The 24189-nt window shown below is 49.7% G+C and overlaps 13 protein-coding genes across 13 annotated transcripts; 10 read left to right on the top strand and 3 right to left on the bottom strand.

The window, feature by feature from the left end:
- Positions 1 to 178: 178 nt before the first annotated feature.
- Positions 179 to 2007, top strand: N7484_012002 (uncharacterized protein; the record flags this gene model as incomplete). The annotated part of the gene is made up of 4 exons (XM_057122389.1): positions 179 to 371; positions 422 to 556; positions 611 to 780; positions 835 to 2007. 4 exons carry the CDS (start codon positions 179 to 181, stop codon positions 2005 to 2007), a joined length of 1671 nt encoding a protein of 556 aa, XP_056968143.1.
- Positions 2008 to 2239: 232 nt separating this feature from the next.
- Positions 2240 to 3832, bottom strand: N7484_012003 (histidine phosphatase family protein; the record flags this gene model as incomplete). The annotated part of the gene is made up of 1 exon (XM_057122390.1): positions 2240 to 3832. The coding sequence occupies one exon, from the start codon at positions 3830 to 3832 to the stop codon at positions 2240 to 2242; it is 1593 nt and encodes a 530-aa protein (XP_056968144.1).
- Positions 3833 to 5778: 1946 nt separating this feature from the next.
- On the top strand, positions 5779 to 6592 carry N7484_012004 (MARVEL domain-containing protein; the record flags this gene model as incomplete). Its single annotated transcript, XM_057122391.1, has 2 exons — positions 5779 to 6212; positions 6277 to 6592. The coding sequence occupies 2 exons, from the start codon at positions 5779 to 5781 to the stop codon at positions 6590 to 6592; spliced, it is 750 nt and encodes a 249-aa protein (XP_056968145.1).
- Positions 6593 to 6972: 380 nt separating this feature from the next.
- N7484_012005 (DnaJ domain protein) lies at positions 6973 to 8683 on the bottom strand (the record flags this gene model as incomplete). The annotated part of the gene is made up of 5 exons (XM_057122392.1): positions 6973 to 7137; positions 7195 to 8246; positions 8319 to 8412; positions 8475 to 8518; positions 8578 to 8683. 5 exons carry the CDS (start codon positions 8681 to 8683, stop codon positions 6973 to 6975), a joined length of 1461 nt encoding a protein of 486 aa, XP_056968146.1.
- Positions 8684 to 9114: 431 nt separating this feature from the next.
- Positions 9115 to 10755, top strand: erg9 (bifunctional farnesyl-diphosphate farnesyltransferase/squalene synthase; the record flags this gene model as incomplete). The annotated part of the gene is made up of 4 exons (XM_057122393.1): positions 9115 to 9224; positions 9256 to 10315; positions 10369 to 10551; positions 10603 to 10755. 4 exons carry the CDS (start codon positions 9115 to 9117, stop codon positions 10753 to 10755), a joined length of 1506 nt encoding a protein of 501 aa, XP_056968147.1.
- An 871-nt stretch (positions 10756 to 11626) lies between these two features.
- Positions 11627 to 12200, top strand: N7484_012007 (hemerythrin domain-containing protein; the record flags this gene model as incomplete). Its single annotated transcript, XM_057122394.1, has 2 exons — positions 11627 to 11713; positions 11769 to 12200. The coding sequence occupies 2 exons, from the start codon at positions 11627 to 11629 to the stop codon at positions 12198 to 12200; spliced, it is 519 nt and encodes a 172-aa protein (XP_056968148.1).
- Positions 12201 to 13568: 1368 nt separating this feature from the next.
- Positions 13569 to 14381, top strand: N7484_012008 (A4/G1 family peptidase; the record flags this gene model as incomplete). Its single annotated transcript, XM_057122395.1, has 1 exon — positions 13569 to 14381. One exon carries the CDS (start codon positions 13569 to 13571, stop codon positions 14379 to 14381), a length of 813 nt encoding a protein of 270 aa, XP_056968149.1.
- Positions 14382 to 14611: 230 nt separating this feature from the next.
- N7484_012009 (FAD-binding oxidoreductase) lies at positions 14612 to 16010 on the bottom strand (the record flags this gene model as incomplete). The annotated part of the gene is made up of 2 exons (XM_057122396.1): positions 14612 to 15352; positions 15402 to 16010. 2 exons carry the CDS (start codon positions 16008 to 16010, stop codon positions 14612 to 14614), a joined length of 1350 nt encoding a protein of 449 aa, XP_056968150.1.
- Positions 16011 to 16350: 340 nt separating this feature from the next.
- Positions 16351 to 16896, top strand: N7484_012010 (GNAT family N-acetyltransferase; the record flags this gene model as incomplete). Its single annotated transcript, XM_057122397.1, has 1 exon — positions 16351 to 16896. One exon carries the CDS (start codon positions 16351 to 16353, stop codon positions 16894 to 16896), a length of 546 nt encoding a protein of 181 aa, XP_056968151.1.
- A 406-nt stretch (positions 16897 to 17302) lies between these two features.
- On the top strand, positions 17303 to 18900 carry N7484_012011 (uncharacterized protein; the record flags this gene model as incomplete). Its single annotated transcript, XM_057122398.1, has 7 exons — positions 17303 to 17404; positions 17462 to 17587; positions 17640 to 17714; positions 17764 to 17949; positions 18016 to 18274; positions 18326 to 18517; positions 18572 to 18900. The coding sequence occupies 7 exons, from the start codon at positions 17303 to 17305 to the stop codon at positions 18898 to 18900; spliced, it is 1269 nt and encodes a 422-aa protein (XP_056968152.1).
- Positions 18901 to 19787: 887 nt separating this feature from the next.
- Positions 19788 to 20279, top strand: N7484_012012 (uncharacterized protein; the record flags this gene model as incomplete). Its single annotated transcript, XM_057122399.1, has 2 exons — positions 19788 to 19941; positions 19981 to 20279. 2 exons carry the CDS (start codon positions 19788 to 19790, stop codon positions 20277 to 20279), a joined length of 453 nt encoding a protein of 150 aa, XP_056968153.1.
- Positions 20280 to 21631: 1352 nt separating this feature from the next.
- On the top strand, positions 21632 to 22309 carry N7484_012013 (uncharacterized protein; the record flags this gene model as incomplete). The annotated part of the gene is made up of 2 exons (XM_057122400.1): positions 21632 to 21859; positions 22151 to 22309. The coding sequence occupies 2 exons, from the start codon at positions 21632 to 21634 to the stop codon at positions 22307 to 22309; spliced, it is 387 nt and encodes a 128-aa protein (XP_056968154.1).
- Positions 22310 to 23417: 1108 nt separating this feature from the next.
- N7484_012014 (uncharacterized protein) lies at positions 23418 to 23718 on the top strand (the record flags this gene model as incomplete). The annotated part of the gene is made up of 3 exons (XM_057122401.1): positions 23418 to 23458; positions 23491 to 23583; positions 23664 to 23718. 3 exons carry the CDS (start codon positions 23418 to 23420, stop codon positions 23716 to 23718), a joined length of 189 nt encoding a protein of 62 aa, XP_056968155.1.
- Positions 23719 to 24189: the final 471 nt, after the last annotated feature.

Below are 24189 nucleotides of genomic sequence, written 5' to 3' on the forward strand. Positions count from 1 at the left end.
CATGATCAACGGGGAAGGCCCACTGATGTCAGGGTCCCGTAGATTGTGGTCTTCGCTTCAATTCCCCCGCACTATTGAGTGTCGGTGCTTAAAGACAGAAAAGGCGCAGTGTCGCCTATCGTGCTCCTCGTTTTGCTTTTCTTTTGGAGCAGCGCTGGGTCGAATACACACCAGCATCATGTCTGTTGTGAATCAGAAGGTGAATGTCGAGCTTCTGGAGGATGTTAAACCTCAGGGGCAGAGCGGCGAGGTCCTAGTGGACGCTGCAGGAGATATTCAACGACTGCCAGTTCCCAGCAATGATGTCAACGATCCTCTCAATTTCACGGTCTGGGAGAAGACTGGTGTGATCGTCAGCTGCTGCTGGTTTTGTAAGAGACCCTCTCTCCTATGCAGCACTTGATCCCTGACCTCCCATTAGCGATCATGTCTCTTTCTGTGGTTGGTGGTCTGGGTGCCATTCTGGGTGTCTTCATAGAGATGTACGGAGCCGAAGGCGTTAGCGCAACTCATGTTGTCTGGTTGAGCACGTTTCCTTCATTGTTTGTTGGTGTTGGTAAGTCAACCCCTTTCACCGGCCTTTGCGTTCGAAAATATCTAACAATGACAGGAAACTACTTAATCCTTCCTTTGGGTCTTATATATGGCCGCAGATTTGCTGCCATCTTGGCAATTGTTGTAAACTTCGCTGCAACCATTGGCTGCGCGGTGTCTCAGAACTTTCAACAACATTTCGCTCTACGCATCATACAGGGACTGGCAACAGGGGCCACCGAGTCGGTCAGTGCCCTTGAATTCAAGTGGCAAGAACTGAATTATTGACCTCCATCACAGCTTCTTCCATTGATGCTCTCCGAAGTGACTTTTGTCCATCAACGAGGTCTGATCTTCGGCCTGTATTGGACAACCCAGAATGTCGTTACCAGCTGCCTCAACCTAGCCAGCTCATATGAAGCAGCGGCCCTTGGATGGCGCTGGTTCTATTGGGTATATGTAATTGCGATCGGTGTTGGTCTGATCTTGGTTGTGTTCGGCTGCTTTGAAACCAAATATCAGCGTCATACACAGTTTATTAATGGCCAAGTCGTCATCACGGATCAATTTGGTGTGACGCAGATTCTGACTGCGGCGGAGTCCCAAGGCTATCTGCAATCAGCAGATGCGGACGATGACACACATATCGCGGACGAAGCACGGCCTAAGAAGTCATACCTTAAGATGCTGAAGTTGTGGCAGACCCCTGCGAAAAACCCCATTCAGACAGTAATGATGACTTGGTTCCAAATGTTTGAGGCGTTTACTTCCCCGGGTATTCTATACGCGACACTGTTGGCATCAGTGGTTCTGGGTTGCTCCATAGGCATGTCGCTAACATATGATACTGTGCTCCAAAGCTACGGCTGGCCTGCCAAAATTGTCGGCTTGATCAATCTGGGCGGAGTATTTGGTGGCTTTGGAGGCATGTTATACGCCGGTATCTTTGGTGATTGGTTCATCGTATACATGGCCAAGCGCTCTGGTGGTGTGCATACTCCGGAGCACCGGTTGATCCTGCTAATTATCCCTGGGATTCTCATGGTCGTCTCTCTTCTTCTTTATGGCTTCACTGCGGGTGGTAGTTCTACCTGGGGTGGGCCATTCATGGGTTGGACTATTCTTCAAGTTGCCTTTGTATCGGTTCTGATTCTTTCCACATCTTTTGCGGCTGAGGCGTGGGAAAAGAATCCTGGTCCCGCTCTTGTGGCTGTTGTTGGAACCAAGAATATCATCGCTTTTGGGATTAGCTATGGGTTAATTCCCATGGTCTCAAAATATAGCTATGCGACTGCTATGGGTATTCTCACTGCTGTTACAGGTAGTGTTTTCCTCCTTGGCATTCCAGTGTACTTCTTCAATCCTGCTGTGAGTGACGTACCTCGAGCCCATTCGAAGGGTAGCTTTACTAATCAAACCAGTGGCGTCGGTACATGCAAAGACGAGGAGCTTCGAAGCCAACACTATAATTGAAGGAATTTGGTGGTTGTGGGCGAATATTATTGTTAACCGCGATTAATGCAACAGGATATTTCAAATCAGGTCATATTCCAGCATGGGTCTTAGCGTAAGTAGGTGTACATAAAATGGTAAATCAGGACATGCTTTCTAAATGGTAGTCTCTAGGGTAGAACGGATATTTTTTCGCAATATGAAACTCAGATGATCGAAGAGATCCAATCATACATCCCAAACGAACTTATACTTATGACGTGAGTGGGTTGCCGTTGGCAACCTGACTGGTAATGTTGTAGCTGCCAAAGCATGCCTCGGCGTACATTGCATCCTTGGTCAAGACAGGAACGGCACTAAGAAATTTCTCGACGGGGCAGAACCCATTCACCGATCCATTGCAAGCACTCAACCCTTCCAGTGAGATGGGGGCACTGTTCAGCACAAAGCGAATGTAGTCCGTGGTGTTTGCAGTGGAGGAAAGGTCGGGGTTCTTGTACATCTGCTCCTGCAGATTCTCGAAAGATACATCGCTGGGGCAGGTCCAGACTTCAGACGCCATCCAGGAACCACAGGGTACAAGCTCCGCCAAGTTGAAGGTGCGAGCGGGTGGAGTAGCCACATTGCCAGGCAAGCCATTAGGACCGTAGTTGAAGTATTTCAGGCTCAGAGCAGCGAGCACAGAGACTATCGTGTTGTCATGGGACATATCCATGAACAGGGGTTGGTTCAGTGGGAACGTCTCTGTGTTGTCGTCCCATGTCGAGTTGATACTGGAGTGACTGATCGGAATCACGCGTCCCTCCAGGCGGGCTGCCAGCTCCTGCACATAGCCGATACCCTGAGCGCGACCACTGGGGGAACCCCAGCCATAAACACCGTAGAACTCCAGGTCGAGAGCATACTCGAAGCTGCGCCATTCATTTTCGGTAAACAGCGAGCAGAAGGACGAATCGCCCAGCAAAGCAGACTCATATGGGCACAGATTCATCATGGCATAGACATCCACAGCCTGTAGGTTGAAACCTTTGGGGAAGTACTTGGTAAGACGCTTGAGTGGGGCTTGAGTGAAAGTGGCAATAAAGGTCAAAAGAGCGGTTTCCTCGGCGGTTTCACCTTCAGTGCAGGCCTCATATGAAGAAAGGGTGTTATTGAAGCCGGCCACTTCGGGGATGCTCACGAGATCGTAATCGGCTTCTGAGCTGCTGGCGTCCGTGTTTGAAAAGAAACCGCTCAAGAACCACTTCGCACTCTCGAAGACTCGCGGGTAGTTGGTTGTCCGGAAGATGGGCTTCGGGCGAGCAGTGCCATTGGGGTAAACATTCATCGAGTTATCCCACTTTCTTTGAGTCCGGTCGGCGCGGTAGAGCAAGCGGCCGTACCTGCTCCAGAGCTCTGCGCCCGAGCTAGCTGAGGTCGAAGCACCCATGGGGAGCAGGCTATCCAACTCTAACAAGTAGTCCCAGTAGTTCAGGAATACCAATGGCCCTGTGCCTATCGCAGTCTTGGGATGCTTTGCCGAAAAGTTTGCTAGCTTGGAGGCAAAGTTTTCGATGATGCCGCCATCTATCTCGTGGTAGGTGGGATACCGCTCACCATGGCGAGCGAGCAAATGTACCTGAGAGAGCTCACATTGCGGGGGAGAGCCTTTCGGGGCACCGTATCCATCAGAATCGGCGTACGGAGCGAGGTTAGCCCAGGTGCTCCGGATATCAAACCCGTTCTCAAAGGTCGCGCCAGTCTTGGCTGCTGCTGCTGCGGAGCTCGAGGTCGTTGCCGCCATAACCGCGGCAACATTGCTGCCAGCAAGAGCTAGCAGCGCGATGGTTGAGGATAAAATCGCCATGTGGGAAGAAATAATATCTACCAAGATACCACATGCAGGGACCATGGGTTACCGCTGTGTCTTAAATACAACGGTCAGTTTTGGAAGGAACCCTTTGGTTCGGGTCCGTAGGATCAGCCCCCAATACGGAGTTAGTATTAGCTTGTGTTCAAAGCCTATTTCCTATTCCCATAAACAGTAGGTGTGAAGAGCTTGGATGTCAGCATACCTCCAATTGAGGCTACATTAGGCAATGGGGGTTTTCAAGGTTTGAATGCACTCCGTTTCGAACCCTGTGAGACTCTGCGTTCCGAAGCCCTAGAGTGCATTGCCAAGGTTGCATGGAGCTGGCGTTCAGGTGGGGTCTCGGTGCGATTAAGATTTCATTTTTTATTTTTTTGTTTTCTCTCTTTCTTTTCCCTTTTTCTTTTCCCCCGTCGAGGCACCTGATGAAGTGAGTTAAATCGCATGTCAAGAACCTTTGATGACCCGAAATGCGTAGTGGAAATTGTCAATAAGCTAAGGATCAACATTGTTCCGTCGGTCTCATCAGGAATGTCAGCAATTGACTAAAAATAAAAATGTATCAGTGGAACTCCGGCACTATAGGGAGTTGAAATATAGGTTCAATGTACGAATGTTTCAAGTCCAATTGCACATTTACTTGCATCGGCACATCTCTAATCCCGTCTGCACCTAGATAGGTAGCCCTGGAGGGCATCTGAGCACCTGCACACATGTTCAAGGGTCCAAGTTTATTCATATTGCTTATACATAGATACATATAAGAGTCAGGTACGAAGTTCTTTCATGCCTAGAACTTCAGGTGCCTGGCGATGTCTGTCCGGACTATACTGGTGGAAGATTTATATATCCAAGATTATATATATTTTCGTCTAAGCTTCGCAGGGGTATAGAACTTGGACAGGCGATACAGTGTTTTTATTTAGAATCTCCGTTTGGGAAAACCATCCTCGAAAATAGACCCCACTCTATCTAATCCACAGGTACAAAATTAACCTGGGTACCGGAGTAGATCACGGTTTGGAGTCATTGCAGATAAGTTCTCCATAAGATCGTTGGACACTTTTCATCCGTGCACACGACCGCTAGAACAACGCTAGACTCGATCCGGACTCACCCTGGACAGGTGATTCCTCAGTTAGGAATTGCTGCTTGTCGATCACTTGTCAATACGAGATCGTCACAACATGTTGAGCTGAATTGTTGGCTATGACGATGGAGCCATGGCGCAGGGAGACTAGACCATATATCTTCCTGAATTCGCACAACCTCCACAGCGCCGACTCGCCTTAGAATGCGAGGGGTCACAACATTATCAGATTTAGCTCAAAGGGGAATCCTGGCACTGACCTCGAATAGACTGATCACATAGATCTATCGAAGACATTGAGACACAGAATCGGGTTCCAAGAAAGGCAGCCAAGCCAGTAATGCAGCTACGAACCCTGAAGCTCCAAGGGACCCTGAGATCGCCGTGAAGCCGAACATTCTTCTTCTGTTTCGTAGAGCTAGCATCCACGCCGGACAGGAAAAAGCTTCCCGCCGGTCTAGGGCCAATGCAGCCAATCGATCATAAGCCATCCCAATCCACCACTCGCTTACCTTGGACTGATTTGGCTTTGGGGGCGCGCCATCACGATGTGTCCACTCGTATTCAAGAGCTTCGATTGGAGCCAAGACATTCTCCTCCCGATGGCGCCCAACATCCGGTCTGGTATGTTGTGAGAGGCAGTAAGGCTGAGCCCTGGCGAGCCGCTTGGTTGATTCAGCTCTTTCACACGTGGGAGATGGAGGGTGCAGACAATAAAGAGCAAGGGACTTGCCCCTGGAGTCACCGCACTGTTTACTTCTGATTCCGGGGTTTTATTTGCCTATTTCTTTTTCTGAGTAACATCGATTCTTTGTTTTCTCCTCCAGTGACACAGGGGGTATCATTGTTCACCATGATAGCTCTTCACATCGCCCTCTATGCCATCCTGGCTACATCGTTGGTCTTTGCCATCATCGAGCTTGGTCTATGTGCCTATGTCGCTACCTTCTATGGTGGCACTTATCAGGAACTCTACTATAATGCCTACGGAAGTTACGGGTACAAAAATGTGAAAACCAGCACACCTCCTATTCTGGCCTTTCTCATTTTCTCCGCATGCTGGACTATTCTGATCACCACCGGCGGCGTGGCGCTGTCTTGGTTCTATACTCGAAAGGGCGTCAGCGGGAAGATCAGCACGATCTTGGGCATTGTGTTCACCCTTGTCTACTTTGTGACAATGGTCTTTTGGCTCGCCTGCTTTGCTGATATTGCCTCATACCTCGGCGGCTTCGTCAGCTTTAATGACTACTTCAACGCAGTCATCGCTTTTGCGGTGCTCCTCTGGTACAGTTTTCCGGGGGTTTATTGTCTAAGTGTATGTCGTGCTAACATCGCTTCCTGATCGTAGGCTCCTTTTCCTTGCCCTCTTCATCCTGTCGGTCCTAGCGCTCTGTGGGGTTTTGGTGTCGGATTGGGTGGGTTATCAGTCCATGCGCAAGTCACAGGCGGACAAGGCGCCTGTGGCCAGTGCACCTGCGGCTGACCCAGAGGTGCCGATGAGTACGAACCCCGTTGCTCCTCCGTCAGAGTTGTCTACTCGGGATGCTGAGCATCTGCATGACCAGCCGAACAGTCAATCCATTAGCGCCTCGTCCCCCTCCGCCATTGCCAGCGTTGAGCTCAGTGGCGATAGCGTTCACGATCACCATGCGAGTAAAGCATAAACGACGAAACTCGAACCTGTCGGGTGCTAGGCTTTTGCACGAGATGGTACGGTGTGGATTGTAATAATTGGAGCATGTCAAGGGTACCCTGATTTGTACCTTATTCGCATTAATAATAGTCTTTGCAGATAATTCTCTAAATCAACGTTCTCTGCGGACGTGAATTTCATGGACTGGCTGTAGCCAGGTAAACAAGGGCAATCTATGACTAGGGCTATACGCGTAGGTTTGCTGTTGCGGAGACAAGGCTGAAAGGGGGATGTGATCCACTCCCCCAACAAAAAGAAACAGGATCCAACAATACAGGTATGTCCACGCATGGGAGCAGGGAGAGGAAAGAGACGACCAATTATAAGATAGGTAAGGCGCCTAGCGAACACTCATGCCGCCGTCGGTTTCTCCTCCGACTCCTGGTCCTGGGACTCCCGTCCATGCTTCTTCTTTTCCTTTTTCTTCTTCTCGTCCTTGCCCTTCTTGGTCATGGCTTCGGCCATTAACTGTTCGAACGCCATGTAATCGCCCTCCTCTTCAGGATCACGCTCGGCCTGGGTCATCCTGGTTAGTATAAGAGCAAAAAGCTATACGGTGAAGTAGAGGCATACCTTAGCATAGATGTTACCAGCCAAGACCAGTGCATGGGCCCGTTCCACTCGCTTCTCAAGACGGATCCGCTTATCACCCAGAATCTGGTCGCAGACCTCGCGCAAAACACTTTGGATCTCGAACTTGCTGCCACGCCATGCGGCAGCTAGAATCTTGCCGGTCACCTTCTTCTCGTACTCGGCCTTCTTCTCATCTGTCCAGTCTTCACCACCACGCTCTTCGAGCTTGGCCATCTCCTCCATGGTCATTTGGGCGTCGATGGCGGTCGAGATGGTAGTCCAGGTCTCCTTCGCCAAAGTACCCTTATCCTTCAGTCGCGAGAAGAACCCGGAAATACCGAGGAACTTCTGGGACTTGAGGAACGAGGTACCCTTTTGCACATAAGTGGCTCCAACCGCGTGCAGAATTTCCAATCCGAACGACTCCATCTTCAAGTTCTCGACCTCGAGGCGGATCTTCTCCTCGAACGCATGGGTGACATCTTTGCCCTTGTCTGTTTCAGTCCACACGCTGAGACGGTCGATCAATTTGTTGGCCAAGGTGTTAACGCGGTCCTCCCGAGCCTTTCTTCGCTCTTCCTCGAACGCGGCCAGGCGCTCCTGCTGCTCCTTTGACAGACCCTTTTTCTTCTCCTTCTTGCGCAGTTCCTTCTCCTCTTGGGACAGACCAGCTGCATCCATGCGCGCCTCTTCCTCCGACCGGTCCATAAGAGCCTGCTGGCCCATGTACCGCCGAGGTGTGCTGGTTCCAGAGCCGGGACCGGAGGCTTCCGAGGAAGCTTGGGGAGTATCTGCAGTTGCTGCTGGGGCTGTCGAAGCTGTCGAAGCGCTTGCCGAGGCATTTGTCGCGGACGCGCCTTCGGCTCCCGCCTTTACCTCCTCATCGTGGATATTGAGCTTCTGTTCGGCGGACTCGGCCAGCTCCTCCTCCTCCATTTGCTCCATCGTAATGTCCATTGTCGCAGTCAGGTCTTTCATGAGGGAAATTTCTCCAATAAGGTCAACGAATGCCTCGCCTCCGAAGATCATGCTGAAGAACTCCGAGGGGTCCTCTGTAGAGGAAGGTTAGCATGTTTTATGCAGCGCTTCGGTTGCCTAAATCGTGAGATTCGGGGGAAACTGACCAAAGCCGCCACCGGGGACTGCATCTTCCTTTCCAAACTTATCATACCGTTTGCGCAGATCCTCGTTGCTCAGAACTTGGTAGGCTTCACCGATCTATTATTGACGCTGCTATTAGTCGGGGACTCCGGGTAGTCACAGGTGGGATTCCGGCGTACCGCCTGGAACCGAGCGTGCGCGGTCTCATCGCCGGGGTTCTTGTCTGGAGGTGGGAAAGACTGTTAGCGCCAACCGATAGGTAGGTTAGGGTGTCAGTCTTACCGGGATGAGTGACGATGGCGAGTTTCCGATAGGCCTTCTTGATCTCAAGCTCGGTAGCTGTTGGCGGGACGCCCAAGGCGTCATAATAAGCGGTATCAGCGACCATGATGGAAGCAGAGCCAGGACTCTGCAGCGGTCAAGAAAAGAAGAACAAGCAAAAAGCGACACCAGTAGTTGGATAGGTGTTTAAAAAGGCGTCTTTAAGCAAGATTGCGAAAGTCCTAATGAAATCAATAATCGAAGATTTGAGAATCACTTTTTCCCCGCCAAATAATCCATCTCACCGCGTTTAGTCACGTGGGCCCGGTCTCTTTGTTCCATCTTTTCCTCATTTCCGCTTCTCCCCCTTTTCCCCTTCTTCTTCTCCACAGTTTCTTGGATCTTGGACTCGATCTTCCTTTTCGGTTTTCTTCTTCTCTGTACAATTTTCTTTAGTTTGGTTTCTGAGATCACTGGGATCTCATCCTTGGGTTTCTGGTTCACCTTTCGCCTGCTATTGGCCCCGGACATTTACGTGTCATATCTTCCCCACTCATCATGGGTTTTGTTAAGAATGCTCTCTACTACACCTTTCATCCGACCCAATTGAGGTCAATTATTCAATGGTTAGTGTTTCGCTTGCACTTGGCAAAGCTTGCTTTCGCATCGTGAGTTCGACTAAGCTTATTATCCTCATAGGAAGGTTTGGCACAATCCGCCGCACGAGCGCAATGATAAGGACGACACTGCGACGCAGAAGAAATGCTTTGAATTCTTGGATTTGACGAGTCGAAGTTTCAGCGCGGTCATCAAGGAGCTGCACCCGGAGCTCTTGTTTCCCGTGTGTGTGTTCTACCTGGTCCTTCGTGGTCTGGACACCATCGAGGATGATACCTCCATCGACCTCAAGACAAAGGAGCCGCTTCTTCGTGGCTTCAAGGATATCTTGGAGCAGGATGGCTGGACTTTCAACGGAAACCGCCCCGAGGAGAAGGACCGGGAACTGCTGGTTCAGTTCGACAATGTGATCGCCGAGTACAAGAACATGAAGCCTGCCTACCAGGCTATCGTCAAGGACATCACCGACAAGATGAGCAATGGCATGGCCGACTACTGTGTCAAGGCGGAGAGCGACGATGCCAGCGTCAAGACTATCGAGGAATACGATATGTACTGCTACTATGTCGCTGGACTGGTCGGTGAGGGTCTGACCCGGCTCTTTGTCGAAGCTGACTTGGCAAACCCGGCCCTTCTCAAACGCGCCCGTCTCCACAAGTCCATGGGTCTCTTCCTACAGAAGACAAACATCATCCGCGACATCCGAGAGGATTTCGACGACGAGCGGCGATTTTGGCCCAGGGAGATCTGGTCGAAGCATGTCGACAAGTTCGAAGATCTTTTCAAGCCTGAGAACCGGGATGCAGCTCTCAACTGTAATGCTGAGATGATTCTCAATGCGCTCGAACATGTCGAGGACTGTCTTTTCTACCTCGCAGGACTGCGGGAGCAGAGTGTGTTCAACTTCTGTGCCATTCCACAGGCCATGGCCATTGCCACTCTAGAGCTTTGTTTCCGCAACTATGATGTCTTTGAGCGCAACGTTAAGATCACCAAGGGTGATGCTTGTGAACTGATGGTACAGTCGACACAAAACTTGCAGACTCTATGCCAGACTTTCCGCCAGTTTGCTCGTAAGGTTCACAAGAAGAACACCGCGAAGGACCCCAACTTCCTGAAGATCAGCATCGAGTGTGGTCGGGTAAGATCTCCATCATTGCCCACTGTGTGCATGGTATTAATCATTTTCTGTAGATCGAGAAGTTCATCGAGACCATTTTCCCCACTCAAAATGCCGCTGATGCTCAGCGCCGGGTTACTGGCGAGCTTACTGCGGAGCAGGCTAAGAAGCGGGAGGTTGATGCCGAGAATAAGGCCGATATCTATTTCATGATGGCGCTCATGGGTGCGGTTATTTTCTTTGTCGCAGGCACTATGGTAGGTTTTTCAGACTGTCGCTCTGGTTTTCTATCGCTGACCGTAGTTCAGATCTTTGCCGCTTGGTGGATGGGCGCTCGGTTTGATCTCGCCTGGCAAGAACTCAAGTCTGGCAATCTTCGCCCACCTCCCCAAACCCAAGAAAAGATGGCGCGAAAGCTAGCCGCTGCCTCTGCCGCTGCCATCGGCCGGGACGAGCTGTGATTCCCTCTGTTTTATCTCCACGGCGTTACGACATGTATCTTCCTAATATTCGATTCCCCCGTGCCGGTGGCTTCTTGTTTCATTATATCCCCGCATGCCACCTCTTGCCACCGGTGGCGCGATGTGTATTGATACTAATCTAACATTATATTCCACGTCCCCGGGCCCCGATTCGGTACTGAACACGATGCCCGCAGCATCGATAACTAGCACGGATGTCAAATTGCGATCTGGCCCTCCCATGGCTGTGGTTGTGCCGAAGAAGTGCTGATATCAAGTAGGGGATTCTTTTTCAAGATTCCCTTTGACCGGTGATGTACTAGATTTGTGTCTGACGAGTCTGGCTCTGCCAGACCGAGATGGCACACGTCCATTGAAGATCTGGGACATGAAAACATTTTACTCGTAGTCTGTAGAGGTTGGCTGGGAAATTAATACCAAATTTCTTTTTTTTTCTTTTCATTTTATTCACACGTGAGCTGTAGTCCACGGGATTCCTCCATTGATGCTTGTTCAATTTCAGCAATCTCGCTCTCTTATCTGTTGAAGGGATGAATAACCAAGGCTGACAGTTGCCACAGGTCCACTGTAGCGTGGGGCAAGTTTCCGCCGAATCAAAAATCTCTGCTTTCTCATCATCCCCGGATTCTAACTTCTAATATAAAAGGGCGTCCGCTTGGTGACTTGCATTTTCAATTTTTGACACAGATCCCGGCAGTCATTTCCACGAAACTGCCGTCTCATGCGCCTGCGAGCGATTGTGCCCCCACCATTCTTCCGGGCTCCTATTAGTGCTCGACTATATTCTGCTTCTGCCCGAGTTTCCTCCGCACCATTCAACCTCATGGGGAAAAATACCAGTGTTTCCAGCATGCAGGGTTCTGGAGAGCCCCTCCCCAAATTGACTCCCAGTGAGTTTCGAACATATAATCGGTTGGCCGAGCAGATGGATGCCTTTGTAAGCCCTGAGTAATCATGAGCAGGCCCGATGAGCAATCCTGACTAATGGTTAGCACAATCACTTCCGCCTGACATGGAACCAACTCTTCGATGCCTGTAGTGCTGCTGGAAAGCGGCCCTCGGGACTCTCTGCTCGCCAAATGATCATGATGGGTCTTCAATTTTGCTCTCAGTTGGACTTTCACCATTCTATTGAAGAGCAGCATATCTTCCCGGTGCTGGCCAAGAAAATGCCAGAATTCAAGAAAGAGCTTGAACTCTTGCGCCAACATAAGCAGATCCATGCCGGTCTTGAGAAGCTGGAGGCATATCTTGAGAAATGCCGATCTGGCGAAGAAGATTTGCGCCGTGAAGAGGTGAAGCGGTTGATGGAGGCATTCGGAGAGGTGCTGTGGAAGCACTTGGATGAAGAAGTGAAGACACTGGGCGCGGAGAACATGCGCAACTACTGGTCGGCTGATGAAATGCGCCGCCTCCCAATGTGATTGATACCACTGGCGAGATTTGTTCTTACCTCTTTTCCCAATTTCTTTCGTAGATTCACATGACGGTGGTTCATTATTCTAATTCACATATTCTGCGTCTGGCATGGGCCACCTGGGATGTCAATGCCAATTGGACTATGCAGTGTGCTGTTGGAAGACAATTGCCCAATCTTGGAACTCGGGCGATATCTGAAAAGAAATACCTATTCAGACTTGAACTCATAGCTTCCATAGCCTGTACAAAGCTAACGCTCATCGGGTGGACAAAGATTATCAAGCCCTTCAAAGCCTTTGATTTTGCTCTTCTGTTTCTGTCTTGGTAATAGCTTCCAACTTTTGTCTCTAGGCGTAACCTGGAAATGCATTTGGCCACCTGATAGCTCCAAAAAGTTCACGACAAGCTTTGTTCTAAATGCCAAGAATGATCTGCAAAGCGAAACGGTTGCGGCATGAGCAATACTTTAGGCCGCGTATCACCATTGACAGAGTTGTGGCGAGGAATGCTAGCATTCCTCGACTGGTATGCGGCCAACCTTGCAAGCATATGATTCTGATCACGTCTGCAGACACAGCCAAATAGAATGACCTCATTTTCTCTTTGAATTCTAATTGCAAACCGTCTGACGCTTGGTTACATCTCTGGCTCCTGGTGTGGCTAGTGTAGATTGATTTTCTCAGCCTCTTTCCCACTGGATAATGTCTAAAAATCTACATTGTGTAGTATGGTAGATAGTGGAGATTATACACTGGTGTACAGGATCAATCAAGCTGCTAATTTTCTGTTTTAGGTAGATCATCTTGGAGTATTTAAAATCGGTGCCTCGTGGCTCAGATCGGATTGACTGTCGATCCTTAATCAATCCGTCCATGGCTGTGCTATCAGATATTGCTGTTCTTGGAGAATGTTTCTATCAGCCAGACACGCAAGCTGATACTTTATTCCAAGCTTTCTGAGATGCCGGATTGTTTTGAGCGCTGGTGGTCACACCGGACCCGTCACTGAGGGATCATGCTCGACAGTCATTGCGAATGGGTGAAGGTCAAAAGACCCCAAATTCGATAGAGCCAATCAATATGAAATGAGTTTCGAACACCCATCACGCTTCTCAGACCTTGTTTCTCCCACGCCTCCACTCAAAAGCGGGCCCCAGACAATGCCCTGCCAGGACCCCAAGATGGGTCCAGGTCACCAAGCACGAGGCCCACTTCCCCATGCGGATGAATCCTGCATGCAACCTTCTCTACAAGCAACTATATAACTCTTTGTGAATCTCATACGGCGCTACCTGGTCTCACCACGCCGCAAGCCTCTCCTTGCAGTTCCCATTCTCATCCGCAGAACTCTGCCTTTCATCTACTATCGCCAACATGAAGTTCATCACAGCAAGCCTTGCCACCGCTATGCTGGCGACGGGTGCTTTCGCAGCTCCACGGCCTGGCTTGGTTGAACGTTTGCAGGCACGCGGCGTGTTGTCGCGCCAGTCCACACCTGCTGAAAAGAACGGCATCCTACTCAAGGATGGCGACGACTCCACAAACGTCCAGTACAGCAAGAACTGGGCCGGTATCGTGCGTGAGAAACCTCCTGCTAGCGCCACTTATACTGCTGTCTCGGCAACTTTCACGGTCCCCAATCCCATGGCAACCGATAACTCGGGCAACATGCAAGCCGTGTCCGCCTGGGTTGGTATTGATGGTGATACCTATACCAACGCCATCTTGCAGACTGGTATTGACGCCTACACCCAGAATGGTGACCAGAGCTTCGATGCGTGGTATGAGTGGTACCCCGACAGTGCAGTGAACTTTGATATCGACCTCTCCGAAGGCGATGTGATCGTCGCTAAGGTGGAGTCTTTCTCGCCGAGCAAGGGCGTTGCTATAATCGAGAACCAGTCTAATGGACAGACGGTAACGCAGAGTCTGGATGCTCCTTCTCCCTCTGCCACACTTGGTGGTCAAAATGCCGAGTGGATTGTAGAGGACTTCAACTCTGGTTCCGACATGGTACCACTTGCCAACTTTGGCAATGTGAACTTCATTGGGGTGCAAGCCAAGGCCGGTGGTCAGGCCTATGGTGTCAAGGATGGCGAGGTCTTGGATATTCAGCAAAATGGCAAGTTGCTCGCAAAGGTCAATGTTGAAAGTGACACTGCGTTCACTGTGTCCTACCAGGGATAATGATTTTAGCATAATTAGAGGCGGCTTTTGTGACACTTGGCGTTTGGCGTTTGACTTTTACTGGTATGGATAGACTTCGATGATTGCCTAGGATGGGGTCGATTTAATGGAATGGCAAGATTGTTTGTGATTGAACCTGTCATTAAAGACTTTGTCACGGTCTGGTATACAATAATAACTCAATGAATGTCATTTACAGTTCATCTATGTATCTTGGAAGCATGAGCTGCTCAAGGCTGCACCAGGGCATTATTGAACTTGTTGAGTGGGTCGTACTGCTTCTTTATTGCCTTGATGTTCTCATGCTTGCTTCCATAAATTGCTTTCATGTCAAGCCCCCTTGAAGGAGTCAAAGAAATGTAGCAGAAAGGAGGAATGTTTGCTGGGTCCGTTTGTGATAGCTCAAGGTGAAATTTCTGAGCCCATCTTACTGCTTCGTCGACTGTATCAGGCGATTGGGATATGGGAATAATCTCCAAGATCACATGAGGGCGACGCGAATAAAACACAGAGCCTGTTTCTAAATAAGGCGCCCCATCCCGGAGCTCGTGGATGCCATACATCACGTCGGGACTATTTGGCTGCAACGGTGCATGCTTGCTGATGACATTCACGACCTCAGGAGTGAGACTGTAAAACGTGGCAGCATAAATTGATCCGAAGACTTTCTTTGGAACCAAAGAATCAGCTATGTCATTAAATGCCGTTAGCGTGGTGGGTATGACCGCGTTGACAGCCACGGGTGCCCATGAAGAAACCTTGGACAGCCAAGACTGCCCTTCCTCCAGATCGGATGAAGCCCACATAAACAATACAGTAAGGGTTTTACCAACTGGGCTGTTGTTGACTAACTGATATAGGGCAAGTGCAGGTGGGAGGCCATGTTTCTTGGATTCGCGGAGCTGGTCATTGAAATTTTGGATTGTGGCGCCCAGGTCCGTAGGTTGATATATGATGGCTCCTGCAAGCACCTGGGGTCTTGTCAGACAGCGAATATGATGCTGAAAAGGCATCACTCACCTGATCTAGCGGATAAATCCTGATTTTAAGCTCAGCAATCACGCCTACTATTCCTCCAGCCCCGCGAATGGCGGTCAACATTGTCTCATCCGCCTCACGAACAACACCCTGTGCATCGATGACGGTGGCCCCTAGGATTTGGTCGACGCCAAGGCCGTATTTGCTGCTTAGCATACCGTACCCTCCATAGAGTGCCCAGCCAACAAAGCCCACAGTTGGGGTGACGGGATGTGGGACAACCATCTTGAACTTCGCTAGCTCCTTGACCAGATTGATCGAGATCACGCCCCCACCCACTCGGGCAGTGTGGGACTCGGTGTCCACATGCACATGCGTGAATTCGCGCATGTCAATCGTGACTGCACCATCTACTTGACACCGACCAAACATGTCATGCCCGCCTGCACGGATAGTGAAGGGGATATCATTGGTAGTCAGAACCGACACTAACGCGCCGACCTGCTCTGCTGAACGGGGCCGAACAATCATGCTTGGTTTTCTGGTTTCGTTGAGCACAAAGACGGCGCATAGCTCTGCAAAGTCAGGGGACTCGGGGGTCGCAAATTGAATATGGCCATTTTCGGCCAGGAAGCCTTTGAGGGAATCCATATGGTTTCTCTGGTGGGAACTGATGGATTGTCTAGTAGGAATAGTGTCTTCGGACTCTTTTGGCCAAGGGCCAAGAACATCATGAGGTCTGAGCACGGATTGGGCTCTCTTATAGGTTGGCGCACCAGCTGACTAATGAAGCCGTTTCAGCGTTGTACGTACCATTATTCCCACATCATATCACGAACACTATAGAAGAAAAGGACGGGGCCAATTTGCGTGGTCGATTATCATTTGCACATACTTCAAATCGAGGCGACCAGCGCTCCAAGCCTTGTGCCCGGGTCATCACGCGATCCACGTCCTTTCGTAATCTGTCATGGTCACTTCAAACATCAACATGGCAGTCTCTATCGAGCTGGCGCAATTCCCTCGCGATATCGAGGCAATCCATACCTTGTTCTCTGGATACGCGGCATCATTGGGTATCGACCTCACCTTTCAGTCATTTCAGAACGAGCTTGATTCTTTACCGGGAAAATATGACGAATCCCAAGGGGGGGCCTTGTTGATTGCTCGAGCACACCGAGACAGTCGACAAGACGAAATCGTTTCTGGTTTCTCCACATCCAATCCGCCAACCCCACATGCCCCTGTCATAGGGTGCGTGGCGCTCCGGCGGAGCTCCAACAACTGGTGTGAGATGAAACGCCTATATGTCCTCCCTGCAGCAAGAGGTTTACGGCTTGGCGATAAACTCGTGGTCGCCATCCTCGAGAAAGCAAAAAGCTTGGGTTACAGTGGTATTCGGCTCGATACGCTGCCAGATATGATCGCGGCTCAGCGCCTTTATCGTCGGCATGGGTTTGTGGAGATCGACTCGTATTATGATACACCCATCGAGGCTACAATATTTATGGGTTGTGAATTCAGTCGTTTATCTTAATTCTTGCAATCACCGCCTTTGTGGCTGCAACAATGGAAAATACCTCGATAGAAACTTGTGAACCAGAAGTTGCATGCTGTGGGCTCGCATCCCTTCCGTACATCCGTCTGGACCAACAGTCACGGGATTCTGCAAGCCCATTTGAACAGTGGGAACCCCAGTGACGAACATTTGCACGTATTATGGCAGTTTATACGACCTATGGCTCCATAAATAGCCTTCTTTTCCTTGATGACTGACAGTCCAAAGGTAAGCAGTAAAGATCTGCATCTGCCAAGAGACTTGTTCTCACGGGTCGGAGATAGTGCTCGGAATTACCTGTCTAGGAACAACATAGAGCGAAGAGAGTATTTATGGGTTCAAGATGAACACGATGATGCTGTATCAAATTTTTCCTTCTCCCAATATGACCGTAGAGAATAAGCCTCTAGAGGTGCTCGTGATCGGAGCTGGCGTCGCTGGTCTTTCAGCCGCCATCGCTCTGGGGAAACAGGGCCATCGCGTTACAGTACGTTCAGCGACAGTATCGGAATTTTGCCTCATACTAATCAAGTGGCGGCACTAGATCTTGGAGAAATCGTCGTTTCTCAAAGAAACTGGAGCAGCTATCCATCTACCACCGAATTGTACGGCATTATTGCGTTGGATGGGCGTCGATCCGACCGAATTCGGAGGCACCCTTCTTCACGAGGTGAGACTGGAATATAAAACGCTGAGCATCCTGAGCTGATCAATGGGAAAAGATTCATCGGTACGGATCCGCTGGTGACTTGAAATACAAGAAGGAATTTGCGGGAATTCGCCATATCTGGCAGGACGTATGTGATCTGCCATGGATCTTTTCGTGGCGCTCTAACAGCTCTCTAGGAGTGGTATCTTGTTCATCGTGTTGATCTGCACAATCATCTCAAGCAACAGGCTCTCAAAGGCGCAATTTTACACACGAAATGCACAATCACGAGCATTAATATCGATGCGACTCGTCCCTCGATCACCCTAGACGACGGACGGAGATTCGAGGCAGACCTCCTCCTTGGTGCGGATGGGCTACATGTATGTATCCGTATAACAAGTGCCTCGGCTTACCCAATAAAAAATTCTAACCAGATTTGCTCTCAGTCCCAGGTCCGCGGTGCCATTGCCCCAAGGGCACCTGCACCATATCAAGTGGGAAAGTCGTGCTTCCGATGGCTACTTCCCACCAAAGATCTGCAAAAACACGATTGTACACGGGAATTTGTGCAGAAGGAAGGGATCTTCATCGAGTGGGCGAGTGACACTTGTCGCCTTGTCGCATACCCGTGTTCTAATAGCAAAGTGTATAATCTTTGTGCCTTTGTTCCCTCTAGGGAGGTCGAGTTTGACACCCAAGCCGATGGTGCGTGTCTCCCAATTCTGTTTCACTTTATATCCAGCTAAGATGATATAGGCTGGCAAACGGTGGGCGACAAGGATACAATCATTCGCATGTTTTCGAATTTTACCTTAGGAGTTAGAAAGATGGTCGAAGAGGCTGATGATAAGTTAAAGGTGTGGGATATGTTCGACATGGAGGCTTTGCCTACATGGACAAAAGGCACAGCGGCGCTTATTGGAGATGCTGCACATCCATTCCAACCATGTAAGGAGCAATCACGCGAGTGACCTGGCATGGCCGACTAATCCGCGACAATAGACATGGGCCAAGGTGGAGCTATGGCTATTGAAGATGCCGTTGGCGTTGCGACATTACTTCCTCTTGGTACTAGAGCAGAGGATATTCCTGCAAGGCTGAAATTGTATGAAACCAACCGCCGTCCCCGCGTCGAGTTGGTCCTTGAATACACCCGGCTGAACGGCCGTGATGAGAATGACACTGCTGGTGCTAGGATTACACGTGAGTCGTCATCAATCCTGACTGAAAAATTGCTGACGATGGTAGCGGGCGATATGGTGAAGATTATGGGGATGATATTTTTATACAATGAGATTGAGCAGTGTAAAAACCTTCTGGCGGGTCAGTAGCCCGCCTAGAACCGAGAGGGGAAGGTGACTGGGGAATTGGTTGACGGCGTCATCTTTACCCAAAGTCAGGATTCAAAGATGGCCCTTAGTATGTGACACTGCAGCTCTGTTGCACAGGATTGCAGGTTTGATCATTGTGACTCTTATACCATAGAAGTTGCAATCGAAGGATCTTAAGTTGTCGTGTCTGTCTCCCACCAATGTAATATATTATACATACATTGGGATAGTAATAGTGCGCATTAGATATGATGTTAACCGCGAGGGTTATTCGCGTCCTGCCCTTTAGGAGCTATCGCGATGAAGGAATTCTTTTTCTTCGATCTTAGCCTCATGCCATTTGGCATATTTAGCAGATTTCATTGATCCATCCAAACTTCAAAGTACTGTACATTGTCGGCATAATTTTGATGATGTAAGCTAGCTAGATTAGTAAGCCAGCACATAAGGTGTGCGCACAGAGATAGGAGAACAACCAGACAGACACATATTGAATCGAACACCCATAGGACCTTGATTGACCGCCCTGATTACGTGTTCCGACAGTTATGAGCCCGGAATTACTCTGATTACACTAGAATTGGTGAAATTGAGGCTATTCAGACGCATCTGGAAGATATCTGAACCGCCTACCCCTGAGCCAGATAGTGCAACTACCCGAACGTACCTCTGAAGCACACGTTAGGATCCGGACGGCATCGGATCAAGACATCATGGAATCGATTGGATCTGTCTCATCATGGAGAGGAGAGAAGTTAAAGGGGCCTGCCCAGTGGCACTTGTGGTATATGGCCATGAGACGCCTTGGAATGAGCCTATAAGTATGGGATATATGTAATCCGGAGCTAAGCAGGAGCACGGTGGTTCAACCGAAGGAACCCCCGAATATGCCCGCACAACCTGCTCTGGATATCCCCGACGAGATCACGGCCGGAGCGCTGAAGTCTCTGAAGGAAGAGTTTAGGGAGAACCAGTCGATCTGGAGAGATGAAATGGACATCTACAAGATCCGATTAGCTGCGTTCGAGAAACAAGAGAAGGGTCTGCGGACGATCGACTAAGCGATCACGGCATCCGTAGAGCCAAAGCTTAACCGCGTTCTCGACCGTCTAGACACACCATACGAACGTATGCGTTTCCTTGCGAATAGATTCTCGAGAACTAATGCGTATGGCGTCGAGGTGTTCCTAAGATGGAGAGAAGACGCAACAAAAGGACCGAAGAAGGGGGAAGACGTTCTGAAGTGGCTAGACGAGTGGGAATCCCTACGTGAAGAAGTCGTTAGCTTAAACTATGAGAATGCATCGTTCCACCCACTATTATTTATGAAAGCGGTTAAAGAGGTTCTGCCGTCATGGTGGGAGAACCGGTTCCAATAGATCGTGATCAACAAGGAGACTATAGGTATGAATTCGATGCTAGAGTCCTTCCGCGTAACATACGCGGAGACCCCACGGAAGGCGTCCGCACCAGTAGGAAATAGCAAGCCTGCGTTCGCAACGTCAAAGTGGCAAGGGCATCAAGAACCGAAGCCAGTAAAGTCTATAACCGAGTTCTTAGAACGTATGGACTGCCCATGTGGAGGCCCTCACCGCGTAACCTGGTGCTGGGTATTTAACGAGGCGAAGCGTCTGGAAGGATGGTAAGTGGGTCGTAAGCGATAAGAAGCCATCGAAAAGGCGTTTAAAAAGGAGCTGGAGTGGAAGATCTGGATAGAAGAACAATTTAGTGAGACGTCTAAGAAGGAGATGGTAAATCATGCCTCTTAGATCGCGTTCGTAACCGCACCATCGACGGTTGAAGAGCACTACCGTACGTAATGGATCCTGGATTTGGGTGCGAGTGTGTATGTGTGTAACGACCGGTCTATGTTCACGGAGTATCGTGAGAGCATATCTTCGCTCCAAACCGGAGAGAGCTAGACGCCAGCGGTCGGAACCGGAACGGTAGTGATGGAAGGTGTTAACCTAATCATAAAGAAGGCCTATACGGTGACGCTAACTGATTGTCTTTATGCGCCCTCTTTCCACTGTAATCTAGTGTCGCTTGGACGACTAGAGTAGAAAGGGGCGTGGTGGGATATGTGGAAAGGGCATATAATGCATAATGGAGAGTCGGTACTTAGGATCTACCAGGAACGAGACGTCTACGTCTTCTCACGGCTGGATATGATAGATCTAGAGACCGTATAACATGCGCATGCCATACGAAGATCCGTACAACCACAGGTGTCAACTGTAACGGCAGAGACATGGCATAGACGTCTCAGATACGTCTATTAAGGAGCAATCTAGTAGCTGCCGGAGCTCGTTAATGGAGTTAAGATCAAAGATAGGGAAGAGCAACCGGACGGATCAGATAGCTAGCTATGCGAGGTATGTAGCTTGGTGAATGCCCCCGGTAGATATCTCGGAGACCTATCGGACGGCACTATGGGCCGTGCGGACGAGTCTATTTCGATCTGATCCAAATGACGATGGGATATAATCAGCACTGCTAGATCACGCACTTCTATATAGAGGGCATACGATTCTATTGGAGCATGACACACGTTAATAAGAATGGGTGTTAAGATACCATTAAAAGCTTTATAGCGTTTGCGATCAAGTGGCTATAATTGCTAATTAAGGTGTGGCACTCGGATAATGAGAAGACCGTGGACGACCAGATCCACAAGGTTCTGGATGAGATGGGGTTCATCCATACCTTCACGGTCCTATATTCCCCGGAGATGAACGGTCCAGGTGAACGTTCTGGAGGAGTGCTCACGCTTCGAGCTCGAGCGCTTATTAAAGAAGGCAAGTTACCGGATAAGCTCTGGCCCGAAGCCATCGCGACAGCGGTGTATCTACTGAATCGTACGCTAACGAGGTTGGAAAGTGGGAACTGGATAGTTCCGTGGGAAGAGGCTCGACAGTTCGTCGATAAATCAGAGCTGCCGAAGACGTCATTGGCGAATGTGCGTCTATATGGATCTCTTGTATATTGTCGGAATCCGACCATTCCACGACTGGATAAGATACGATCCCGTGCAGAGATTGGGTATCTGGTCGGATACGTGGCATTAAATATCTGGAAGATCTGGATGCCACACTGTGGGTAGGTGTGTATGGTGAGAGATGCTGTCTTTAACGAGTCTCGACGTTTTTCGGCCGAAAACCAGCTAGATGAGGTCGTACGCATGCCGCTCCCGCAGAACGTGCATCCAGAGATCATAGAGGTAAGATACAAAGGTGAATCTATTCTACAGGGGCTTAATGAGCAAGTAGAGAGTGTAGATTCAGGAAGAGATGCTCTAGAACTATCTCCAACGGCAGGGGGTGTAGATGACGCGCAGGACCCAGCCAAGGATATGCTAGACATGCCACCACCTACCGTTGAAGATAGTCCTGAGCAGGATAGGATATAGGACTTGAATGATTCAAATAGTAAGGAAATGGATCCAAACGGACATATTAAACCGTCTTGGACGCCACCAAGATCTCCTGGCAACAACTCTGCCGCAGATCAGGGGGTGGGTGGGGTTATGAATAAGGAAAACAAAGGGTATAGAGGGGATCTAACGCCAGAGACTCCTATATCAATGCGAGAGACGAGCGAGCTCGCATGGTCAGACCCGGACGAAGACGAAGAGGAGGTCGAGGACGTGGATAGAGCGGCTCTAGATATCGGGAATATCGTAAATGGACCGAGGATGCGCAGATAGCGACGAGATGAGGATTTCGCCTACCGCACGACGACGTTAGTAGATGATGATACTACGTCCGTGACCCTCTAAGCCTTTGTAACAGGTCTATACGCCCTGAAGCCCTCGCACCGACAACACCGAGATGATCTTCCACCACCGCCAGAACGTTACAAAGACGTCTAGAAGCATCCATTAAGTGATGGATTTATCAAGGCCATGAGGGTGGAACTAGACGGGTTATAAGCGAAGGAAACGTACCAGGAAGTTAAGATGCTGAAGGATCGAGGGACGCAAGTGCTACCGCTCATGTGGGTATACGCGTACAAATTCGATCAGGACGGGTTTCTCATCAAGTGTAAGGCACGGATATGTGTGCGTGGAGACTTATAATCTATTTCGGCCGAAGAAAAACGGGCGGTAACGCTCGCTGCTCGGATAGCGAGGACGCTTTTCGCCCTATGTGCGGCGTACGACTTAGATCTCCGTTAGCGAGATACGGTTACCGCGTTTCTGAACAGCAAGCTCTGTACAGAAGTGTATACCTTGATGCCGGAAGGCTTCAAGACCCAAGGGAGATGCTAGTTGTTACTCAGGGCCTTATACGGACTGAGAATTGCACTGAGACTCTGGTAGCAGGACGCTACGAGGGTTTTGAAAGGTCTTGGTTTAGAGCAGGTCGCGGAGGATCCGTGCGTGTTCGTTGGAGAAGGGATCATTGTGTTCTTCTATGTTGATGATATCCTTATAGCGAGTCATCATATGGTAAGAGAACGAGTACGGTAGCTCGAGTAAGAGCTCGAGAAATATTAGGAGCTCACGGATCAAGGTGATGCTGAATGGTTCCTCGGGATTAGAATCTTACGGAACCGTGTAGAACGGAAACTCTGGCTAGTTCAAGATAGCTACTTTACGAGCGTTGCGGAGCGGTATAACCTTACTGGACGAGCACGTGTATGGACACTAGGGGCTATGGAGAAGCTTGACCTATTTGAGGGGTAAGCGAGTCCGTAGAGCATACATGATTACTAGTAGAAGGTAGGATTAGTCCAGTATGGCACTACAATCACCCGTCCAGATGCAGCGAAGAAGGCTTCGACCCTCGCCTAGTTCCTTTAGAACCTAGGGCCTAAGTATCACGCCGCGATCGAACGCCTTATATATTACCTTTACACGACGAGATACTGGGGGATCTAGTATGGGCCGGTCGAAGACGACTGGGACGTGGTTAGGATATCAAGCGACGCTTCATACGTGGATAACGGGGATCGAACGAGCTCTGCTAGATACATATGTTAGATATTTGGAGGCCTAGTCGACTGGAAGGCGACGAGGCAGAGAACAGTTACCATATCTACTACCGAGGCCGAGTTGTTAGGTCTCTCGGACGCTGGCAAAGCGTTATAATGGTGGGATAGACTATTTAGAAGGATCGGGTTCGAATACCCAGATAAACTCACGATCGAATGCGACAATACCCGTACGGTTGACCTGATTAACGCGGAAGACACGCCATTTGACACTAAGCTTCGACATGTGGATATACACGGTCACTGGCTAAGACAAGAGGTCAGGGAAGGTCGAGTTCGGATCCGATGGGTTCC

This window comes from Penicillium longicatenatum, assembly GCF_028827895.1.
Source record: "Penicillium longicatenatum strain IBT 33135 chromosome Unknown contig_7_segment0_segment0, whole genome shotgun sequence".
Classification (NCBI taxonomy): Eukaryota; Fungi; Ascomycota; class Eurotiomycetes; order Eurotiales; family Aspergillaceae; genus Penicillium; species Penicillium longicatenatum.